Source organism: Syngnathus typhle, linkage group LG13 (assembly GCF_033458585.1).
Source record: "Syngnathus typhle isolate RoL2023-S1 ecotype Sweden linkage group LG13, RoL_Styp_1.0, whole genome shotgun sequence".
Lineage (NCBI taxonomy): Eukaryota > Metazoa > Chordata > Actinopteri > Syngnathiformes > Syngnathidae > Syngnathus > Syngnathus typhle.
Window position 1 is genome coordinate 7,622,533 of NC_083750.1, and position 11,136 is coordinate 7,633,668.

Below are 11,136 nucleotides of genomic sequence, written 5' to 3' on the forward strand. Positions count from 1 at the left end.
TGTGCAAAGGTGTCAAGCGCATCCAGGCCTCAGAGGATTCAGAAGCACGTGGTTTGTTTTCTTTTGGATAACCACAACATAAGTACACCGCAAGAATGCAATACAGAAGTAATTATACAAAGATGCCCTAAGCAAGTTGTGTTGGGTGTGCTTATTTCATAATAAAGAGGATGATGACAAAAGACTCGCATCATTTGCATTTGTATTTTATTTTTTATATACAAAAAGATGTCATCTATTTGTTTTCCCTACGCATTTTCCAAGACAAAAATCATACATCTTCGCACAGGAATCATCACATCAACGGGGAAAAGCTCATCATTCACACTAGAACAAGGACATTCTTTGCTTTCATATAGATAGTAAGAATCATGGAGAAAAAAAAAAACCTTTGAGCGATTTTGAACAAGAGTGAGCCAACTCCGGCCCCTTTTTAAGATCAGAAATGAACAGTGTGAATACAAGCCCAACTTAACTTAGTTCCAGAGCAGCAGCCCATTATTGCGCTGCGTTATTTCCCATCTTGCATTCTTGATAAAATTTCTTTTCAACTTCCGTCAAAAGGCGGCCAAAAAGGAGTTGGCTCACTCTTGCTCTTAATGGCTCACTTCATTATTTTTGTCCTTTTTACAGATGACGCTATGTTACAGAGGTACTGTGTGAGGTAAGAGGTCAGAAGAACTGGAGGTGGTTTTGGGGTGGGGGGGGGGGGGGGGCGTTGAAAGCACCTGGGTGGACCGGTAGGGTGGGAGTGGGTGTCGTTGTTGCACACACAGCTAGGTGACCATCAAATGATATTCAAATGACTATTGCCGTGTTAGATATATTGCTGGACTCTCGGCTCATACACACACTCCACTGTGCACATCAATCGTTCAGCATTATATAAAAGAAATCCCCCAAAGTTAAAACTTTTTTTTTTGTACATTTATACCCCCACCACGACCAGAGAACACATGACAGAGCGCTTTTTTTTTTTTTTTTACAGAAATGATAAGAAAGTCACCATCTTTGCACAGCACCACATGTCTAAACTAGCACGTCTCATCGGCAGGTTATGAGTTTATTTAGAGGTAATATTGTGGGGGGGGGGGGTTCAAAAGCATTGGGAATCTTACCTTTTGCTTTTACATACAGTTAAGGCCAAAATTATCTTTTTTTTTAATTTGTGGAAGGTCCATTACTAAATGTCATTTATTTAAGTACATCTATAATCTTTTGCCAACATCATGCGGGCCGTTGTGTGTTTTACATGTAGTGTATTTGTTCAGGATGTGGTAACAGCACATTTTTGTACAATCTGGCTTGCTAAAATATTGGGTAGGATTTTAAAGGGGCCGGAAAGTTCTATTGTTTCAGCTAAGGAAGGAACCATTCAGATGGTTGTCAACTGTCATATTTGTCTATAGAATTTAAAAATTTGTAGTTTTGACCTTAATTGCTGTATATATAGAACCCCTTTAAAAAACATTTAGAATAGGGAATCCTTTTCCTTACAAAACAAAAACATTGCGTCCAGAGTGTATTTACAACAATCTGTCATTTTTTTTCAATTTTTTTGTGGACAGTGTGACAACTGCTGGGGCTATGGTTAACAAAACAAAAAGTAAAATAGTTTTCCTTAAAAAAAAAAAAAAAAAGTTAAATTAAAACAACTTTCTTTGAAATAAAAAGTAATTAAAAATCTCAAGACAAGGAGGCCCGTCCGACATTAAACCATCTGGACTACGGTATTTTTCTTAAAAATAAAACACACAATCAAATACATCTTAAGAACACATAAGTCCATGTACATGTAGAAAAAAAAAAAGCCTGAGGTACTTGTTCAGAAGATCTGAGGTCAGTCTTGGAGGAGAGGAAGCAGCTTGAGGGCTCACCCCTTCATCGTCATCATAAAACACACGCACGCACACACGAACAACTACAAGAACAGAACGTTAGCCTCGTGTCACATCACTGATGGTTCTAGAGCACGCTAAGAATACAAATCCTTGAGAGTCCTGGAATAGTCAGAGCAGCATAAAAACGGACATTCAAAAACGTATGGTACTCGTGTTCGTATGACAGCACGTACGCAACTGCGGCGACTGCCACTGCATGGCATTGCATCGGCGAGAGACGAAAAAAAGGCAACCGTTTTGAGATCTCCCGGTGAGATGTACGTGGAGGACTGAGGTATCCGGGGACAAACGACTGACTTGAGCGAGTCCGTTCGACACGTCGAGAGAAAACACAGAAACAGACATGTTGCTTGTACTCAAGTATGGCGGCCGGGTCGGCTGTTCTCACTTATAGACGCGAACGTGCAGCAAAAAATGGTTCATATCCCGGCTCTTATGTTTTTGTTGAAAGTGGAAATCATTCATCAATCAATCATCACGGGGAGAACATGCAATGTCCATACAGAGAGGACCGGAGGTGGACTCGAACCCCCTCTGAACTGTGACCAATTTAGATGATCATTGTTATTAGTTTACGCACAACTAACTGCTGTTTAATTTTTGAATCTCAAATTTAAAAATAATTTAGAGTTTTGGGCCTGTATTTGGGATTAAACAATTACAGGTTTGCACACTGGTACGTAAGCTAATATTAAATTATTTTCAATGTAATCAAAACATCCACTTTTTCAAACATTATGGCCAGGATATGACTCATTTTGTCCTTAACTGCATGATCATTAATCACACTCATACACAACAGCTCAAAATCAAGAATGTGTAACATTGCAACTCCAGACATTTGTCAATGCCCCCGGCACTGGCTAAAGGAGTAACTCTACAGACAAAAACAATGCGAATGAATAATAAAAATAAAATAAAAAACTCATTAGAATGGGGAACAAGTCCATAATGACAGCTAGCATGGCTCTCCCTCTCGCATTAGAAGACACTCACACACTCACACACACGCACAACCAAAGAAGCCTATTGGATACCTGAGAGGTAGTTCCCCGCGGGACCACACGGTGTCCCTAAAATCTCCAAACAAGTCCAGCACCCATTTTAGCTTGATAAAACGCCACTGTGCTCCATTATATATATTTATATATATTGTCTGTTTTTGTTTTTTTTTGTTAACTTTTCTGTTGGGAGGGAGGCATTCACAGGTTTGAAAAGTAGGGGAGCACACTTTGAAGAATTTCTTTCGAAAATTAGAGAAGCTTCGACCCCTGAGGAAGATGAATCTATTTTGTTCCAACAGTCTCAAAATCCTCCAGAGGTTTCGGAGCTTAAAAGTTCACTTGACGGGGAAAGGGGGTCGGGAGAAAAGTTTAAAAAAAACAACAAAAAACGTTTAAAAAATAATGAGGTAATTAACGCAAAACAATACATGAGGTAATACCGACTTTGAATGTTGCCTGTCGTATAGCTTATATACTACGTCCAAACTACAGCAGGTGGATGTGTTAATAAAATCCGACACCCCAGAAAAAAAAATACCAGTGTTGGGGATAAAGTAGCAGCTGCATGTTATTAAATATTCACCAAGATCCACTGAGTTTGGGTTTGAAAAAATAAAATAAAAAAATGTGAGGAGCACAGTCCGTGTTCAGGTACTGGACTCTTTGGGAGGTAGGTCCTCGTTGGTGAGCGACGTAACGATGGAGACGGGGCCATCTGAGGTAGTGCTGCCGGTGGTCCTGGCGATCTGGCCGATGCGCTCCTCCACGCAGCAGGCCGACAGGCGGGCCTCGGCGTCGTGGTCCCAGCATTCCTCGATGGTCTCGCTCAGTTGGCTCAGACCCTGCGAGGGAGAGGTTAAGGTACTCATGTCATTCTTTTTGCTTTTGCATAAGTCTGCAATTTATCATTTCCCCTCTGGGGAGTTTTTCTCAGATTTGTTACTTGGGGCATGATGCGGTGCATGCAAAAAGCAAAAAAAATACTCACAGGATGTTTTAGCCAACAGTCTTTGATGGCTGGGCGCATTTTCTTGTGCACGACCACATCCTGCAAATCCTCTAGGGTGGGATGCTGCCCTATTTCGTCTTCAAAGGGCAGAAGGTATTCGCCCACGGTACCTGAGAGGGACATTGGAACAGAAGAAGTGAGTCCCACGTCTTACTCAACTGGTACAGCCCTTTCAGATGGACTCACCCTCAGTGTCGCTGCAGCGCGACACCAGTTCCCACAGCACCAGACCCATGGCGTACATGTCGATCCTCAGGAAGGCGTCTCGTTGGAAGTTGATGGCTCCCTCCAGCACCTCGGGTGCCATGTAGCGTCGCGTACCCACCTGGTGGAAGCACAAGTTGGAAGTTAGATACAGGTTTAACGTGGCTATTTTCTAACGCAAGGCTCTGTCAAAATAAGCGGAAGGTAAGCTAGTAGTGTAAGTGTGTGAGGGTGACGGCACACGGGGCGGGGGCTGGCGTCTGACATGCGGCAAACGTGTTTCGGTCGGGTTAGCATGTGAGCCTCGTCTCCGTGCCGATGATTCACTTGGCTTTTACTGGGTCACTGCACTCACTGCTACAAGAGCAATTTTTAACTTGAGCTGACGGTTTGAGAGCTATTAGAGCCTAGATTGCAGGAAAATGGTGTGTTCCAAGTAGGTCGGTAAAGAAAAAAATAAAAGGGAGGGGGGTGTAAAGTAAAAATTTGGTTATCATTATTTCAAATATAGAGTGGAGGTCTGTTTTTTTTTTTTTTATTACCTGCCCATGAGTGTCTCCTGGAGGTTTCCCTGGTTCAAAGCACACAGCGAGCCCAAAGTCTCCGATGATTGCGGTCAGGTCGTTTCGGAGCATGACATTCTTACTCTTGAAATCCCTGATGAGAAAGTAACGGTCACCGGCTGACCCCATGACAAGACATTTTCTCAGCCGTTATCTTTTTGCGCCTACCTGTGCGCGATGGTGGGTTTGGGCTCTTCTCCCTTGTTGCTGGGAATGTCCTCGTGGAGGTAGGCTAAGCCGCGGGACATGGTCTCGGCTATGAGGCACAGCTCCCCCCAGGTCACAGTGTTCCCCTTGAGGTGGTCGGTCAGTGAACCCTGAAACAAAACAACAGGAGTGTGAAAGAGGTGATATGAGATACTATATTTTTTTCATATGTATAATAAATATAGAATGTTCCCTGTATGCATTAGCTTTAGATACCAAGTAGCGTGTCGCTAATTAAACAAAGATGGGTATTATGGCTCCACAAAAGGCAAGAAAAAAATCTGTAACATATCCTGACCAGAATCTAATAAAACTGCGCTCTTAATAAAAGCAGCGATGCCCTTTTCCAGAGGTAAACAAAAGGCCTCCGTCAATATCGGAGCACACACGGAAGGTCTGGCCAGGCCGGCACATAGGCGACTTACAAGTATAGCTGACATTAAATAGACTATGAATTCTCACTCTTTCGTGGAACTCGGTGATGAGCCACAGTTCCGTCTCCAGGTTGCTGCCGTGCTTCTCGGCGGCAATATAGCGCAGGATATTCTCGTGCCGCATGCCCGGTGTCAGGAAGATGTCCCGCTCGTTTTGCCACGACTGCTTATCCTGTGCAACAACAATAAGGGGGATGTCAACGTTCAATCGGAGTTTACGGCGCAAAAGCGTTGACCCACCTGTACAGGGAAGACCTTGACTGCTACGTATTCGCTCATGAACTGGGCTTTCCAAACGCAACCAAAGCGCCCCCTGGCTTTGATTTCCAGCAGCTGCAGCGGTTTAAGGCCCACAAGGGGCGATGGAGGGGTGGGTCCAGGGTCCTAAGGCACAAACAAAGACATTTTTGATTTTCAATATCTTCAATACTGATTAGGGTCGTCTGCGGGGGCGGGGGGTGGGGGGGGGGGCACCGCGAGAGACAAAATCATGTCTTACCTCGCTCAGGTCCACGTGGCCGTAGGGGGGCTTACGGTGACGGTACATCCACAGAGCCAAGATGATTGCCAAGGAGAGCACACAGAGCGGCAGCAGGGAGTAGACGAGCACATTCAGCATAGACGGCACTCGGGGCGGAGGCCGGATTTTCACTGTGCGGGGGAAAAAGGCCATTGATGATTATAAACACGCCAAATGATCCAAATCATCAGTATTGCATTAGGGAAACAATAATCGACTGCAACAAAGTGTCTGCCGGTTGTTGCTAACCTTTCAAATTACCATGATTGCGATGAGTGTATTTAGCATCCGTAAATAGAATCTACCTCGTGGCTTCACTCTGATGTGGAACTGATGTGTTTTATATCTATGTGGCACGTTAACATTCATATTGAACTGCAGCATATCATTCCAAGAGCAAAACTTGTGTATATATTTATAAAATGTCCTTAGCGTTAATGCAAGAGCTATTTTCCGCCAGGTTGGCTGCTCACCTCGGTTGCCGATGCCGATCAAGTCGGGGAGGTGGGTGAAGCGCTTGTTGCAGTAGTTGCCCTCGCAGCAGCAGAAGAAGACCTGAGGATTCTCGTCCATGGAGACGCACTCTTGCCTGAAGCCACGGGATGACGCACACATAAACACACACTTGTTAGTCGTTCAGAGGACGAGCGTTGCTATTTTTAATGGCGGCGAATAGAGAACGACAAGAAATATGATTATATGTTCCTTCCCTGTAGTGTCATTGAACAACTTTTTGCATTTTTAACCCATTGCTTTGAGAAAAGTAAAAAAAAAAAGATTAAAAAAAAAGAAGACGAAGCATCTCCATTCTTCAGCTGCAATTGAGAAGGGTCCAGTGCAGGTGCAGCCTCAAATTCTATATTTTTTCAGACTCTCCATCAAAACCAACAACAACATCCTAATAATGACCTAGTGACACTACTTTTTCTACAGTCACAAAATCCGCTATTAACTCGTGCAGCAAAACCCGCAAAATCGGATCAGGAAGCGTTGCAAGCTACTGAACGTTATTTTGCACACACAAATCTCTGCGTATGTACATATCCACCCGTGTCTAATTGAGACCTGACCCCGATATTTTCAAAACCAGATTACGAAAACAGCTTTCATGTCGCCTCAGCATGTTCTCCCGCTCTCACGGCATACATTATGCAACACTGAATTATTTAAAGCTGGCGTTTTCTAACTATGTACATGGCGGTGAACTTACATTGCTGCGTGCATGGCGGGTATTTACTTTGGACACTTACCAACTGACCGAAATGCTAATCACATGAATACACAGTCACGCTGCGTTCAACTCCAATCCCGTCGGACGCGTACATTCGAAAGGAGTTCAACGTGCGGCCAGCAGATCCGGTTGGGGGCCGCCCCATCTGGATGGATGCCAGCCAACCAAAACGCTAGAAATGTGCCACTGCGTAAAAATTGGCGCGAGGGCTTATCACGTAGCGACATGGCGTCGTCATCTTTCCATCGCTGATGAGCGTAGTGAAAGGGGCTTACGACTGGTTGCCGTTCGACAAATTTGGCGGGAACATTTCAGAATCGGCAGGCCATACTTGTCAGCATCAGGTGGTAAAAGTTGACAGTGCGACTCACCTGTCATAGCAGTTGAAATCGTCCAGCCAGCAGCCTTTCTTCACCAGCTTGATGGTCCCTGAGGAGTTGAGCCAGGAGGCGTAGCAGTGCAGCCGCTTGTCCTTGTCTTTGTCCTTGTCGTCGCAACGCTCGTAGCCGCTCTGGTTGGTCTTTTCGGCGCGCCAATTGTCATTGTAGAACACGCACTCGCGTGTCTCCGCCTCGCCCACGCTGTACCCTGTTAAGATACCACAACAGACCAGACAGTAAGCAATCTCGCAAAGCAGAAATAAGTACGGATGGACGGGTCGCATAGGGAACATCTGAGCGTTATCGCTTTGGCGTGCCGCCAACTTCAGGCGTTCCACAGGGGCTCGGAAGTTGCCACCCAATAATCCGCCTCGCTTAAAAGATCTCTTTAGACTTTTAATTAGCCGCAAAACAAAACATAACAGGAACACGCCAGACGCTTCTCGAGATAAACACGGACCGAGGGATTACCCCCCTTGAGTACATACTTCACTGTACATCCTGCCTGTGCTGCATATTGACTTGGATTGTCAGTTAGCAGTTATGACATCACAACTTTGAAAAATGTGTTTTATTTTTGGACATACCAATGAATATCAAAATCTATTTACAAATCTGTTGCAGAAAGACTTCAATGATCATCAACATTGGTAAAACCCGCTCAAAAATCAAAAGTAAAAATGACTGAAAAGTAGAGGAGTCACTAATAAATATTAAATTCACTTACTTTATGATGGAGCAATTTCTACACTCATCTCAATGTGTTTTAATGAGGCTGCATTTATGCCACACCTAAACAACTAAAAGGTTTTTCTTTGCACTTTACCCATGCATTGCAAAGCATAAATCCATACCTGGGAGTAAACTTTTAAATACAGTCACTTCTCCCATGCTGGTGTATTGAAATTGACATTGCACGACAAGAATTTTCTAAATAACACCACGCTGCTGTTTTCACCGTTTCCACGGAACAAAAATATGCAACTAGATGCTTTGCAAAAATCTTTTGTACTACACCAGTTCAAAAATGATGAATGAAATTTGTCATCCATTGTTCTCACACAGAAAAGGGAGATGTAAATGTATGCCAAGCGAGAATTGCTTCATTATTAGGGGGGGGGAAAATAGAACCTGTATCTTTAAATCCTTTTCTGTAGGAGACTGCCCCTCCCCCAGTTATGCCCCCACTACTCACACACATTTGGATGTCCAGCAGGAAACAATGGACTTCAAATACTTCGAAATATTACCTTTAAAAAAAGTACGGGTAGGGGGAAATACGACAGGATGATGCTCCATCCATCCCATATAGGTTGCCACGTTATGAAGAAGACTTTTACTACAATATCCTGAGCTCACACCCTCCCTCCCACCTTCTGTCACTTCCCACAACATGGATTCTCGAGGAAGCAGCTTACTGCAACATTAGTCTACAAATCATATAAGAAGGAAAATGGCAGTGTGGCACACAGACACAAACGCGGACAGATGCATATATAAAAGGGGGGCAGCTGAGTAGACATTTTATTGTCATTCTAAACGAGAAAAGGGGGGGGGGGGGGTTTGAGGGGAGGCCGTATGTTCCAAAATAATAAAGAAGGTCAGAGAGCAAGCCCACGTTGTGGAGTCACGTTATTGAAAGCTGTGGGGGGAGGACAAACTGAGGCCCCTTGTACTTTGTTGTATTTCTATTGTCTGTTCGAATGGATCGATTTAGCCTTTTTTTTTTTTTTTTTTAAATATGTTGTGGGGGAAACGCTTTCTTCTCTTTTTGTTGTTGTTGGGTAAAAAGTGTTACGGAGCATATAAGGTTTCAGGATGTTGCTGCAGCTGCTGCTTTCTATTCCTGCCCTGGGCTTACAAAAGGCATCGAACGCAACAGTTTTAGCACGCAGCACCTTTTGTCACAAAGCACACTTTCCAGCATTTATTTTAAATATACGTTAACATTTGACACATAAAGAATTGAGTAACACGCGGACGGTGGGAGATACTTACAAGATAAATATATGGATAAAAGTTGAAATAAACACTCGAATAGGTGACATTGTCTATGGTGGGAGCTAGCCCCTAGCGGCCGCTTACCTGCGCATAAAGTTCCCAGCAGAAGTGAACAAGTCAGCCACGAGAAAGACATGTTCCGTCTTTAAAAAGCACCACCACAGAGGTCCGCCGTTTTGGTTCCGTCCCGCACATCCACCCCTCAGCACCGGCAGAGTCAAACCAACCGCAGGGCCCCCCCTCCGAGCTAAAGCCTTTCGCGGCTTGTAAGCGCCGCCGCCACCACACCACCAACAACCACCACCACCACCGAGAAGAAAAGACGGAGGGGGCAGATTAGTCGGGCCGCCGGCTGGCTCGTTTAGTCCCGCATGGCTTGAGAAAAAAGAACGTGGAAGGAGAAATGTGCGTTTATCGTTCTTTCTGGCGGTGAACAAGCGTGGAGAGCGGTGCGGTTGGCGTCGCTGCGTCGCGAGGTCGTCCGGGGTTTACGTGCATGTTAGTGTGATGTGTGTCCAAAATGGCTTCGAAATGGGGAGCGGGGGCTGCGAGCTGGGAAAACCCGGATGTGTAAACACAAAGGGGGGAATTCAGGCAGCCACATCAGAAGTGACCTCAATGCAACTCTGCTCAATTCGGCTAAAAACACCGCCGTTTCACATCTTAATAAACAATTTGTATTTTCCCTCAAAGACGATTGTATAAACCGACGACGACAATGCAAGGGGGAATTTTGTTCGTGGAGGATTAACGCTCGTTGTCCTCGGATTACGAGTGCTAAAATTGCTTTGAGTTTTTTAAAATTTCATTATTACAATACTCGAAACGTTAAGATGATTTAAATATGGTAAAAATATATAAACGTATGATGAAAAATTATGAACGATTTGCAGAACTGCACATTATTTCAAGATAGTAATATGTTAATATATTTTATTTAATATCTAATGTATTCACACTTGCGCAAACAACATATTACCGTCGATATTCAACCCAGGTAGATCCCCATAATAGTAAAATTTAAGCAACACTCAGCTTTTCCCAATTCCTAATCATTTAAATAATAATTCGATTATGACCATATCTAGTTCATTAGAGTATTTGTTTTAATTTTGGTTCCTCTACAGTTCTCCAAGAAGCGAAATCATAGCTCTTTTGAGTCATATTACATTGTGCAAGTGAACTCTTGACATTAGATACCTCCCACCTGTGTCGTGCAGTAAGTGCAACATTTCTTTTGTTATATATGGAGGCTACGCCACTTCTATGGCGCGACGGCAGCAAGCTACCTTCCGAGTTTTTTTTTTTTCTTGTTAACATTGTGGCTGTATGTGATTATTCATCTGCAGCATTGCGATGGAAAATTTGATACCTGTCATTTTCCGACAGACATGGATGCTTGGTGAGATACGGGTAAAGAGAGATGCGTACACATCGTGACATTTGAGCACTGACAGATTACGTTAAAATCGACTTCACCATTCACTTTTGCGTTCAACCATAAAAATAAGATAAAAATAAAACTGCAATTGCGCTTTCTCGCCACCGGATGGCAATGTTTTCCAGTTTTTCATGGCTAAAGACGACGCTGGTTGTCTCATTGTCTAAAAAACAAAAACACCCTAAACACTGCCACCAAAATTCCAAACTGAAGAATTGCATGGGAAAAAAAGCATCTTCAC

General features: G+C 43.8%; 1 protein-coding gene across 1 annotated transcript; it reads right to left on the reverse strand.

The window, feature by feature from the left end:
* Nucleotides 1-190: 190 nt before the first annotated feature.
* LOC133165111 (activin receptor type-2B-like) lies at nucleotides 191-9,996 on the reverse strand. The gene is made up of 11 exons (XM_061294551.1): nucleotides 9,539-9,996; nucleotides 7,445-7,661; nucleotides 6,316-6,431; nucleotides 5,822-5,973; nucleotides 5,563-5,706; nucleotides 5,351-5,494; nucleotides 4,850-4,998; nucleotides 4,661-4,775; nucleotides 4,101-4,239; nucleotides 3,894-4,024; nucleotides 191-3,747 (listed from the first exon to the last, which is right to left on the reverse strand). The coding sequence occupies exons 1-11, from the start codon at nucleotides 9,588-9,590 to the stop codon at nucleotides 3,553-3,555; spliced, it is 1,554 nt and encodes a 517-aa protein (XP_061150535.1). The 5' UTR covers nucleotides 9,591-9,996; the 3' UTR covers nucleotides 191-3,552.
* Between the last annotated feature and the right edge of the window lie 1,140 nt (nucleotides 9,997-11,136).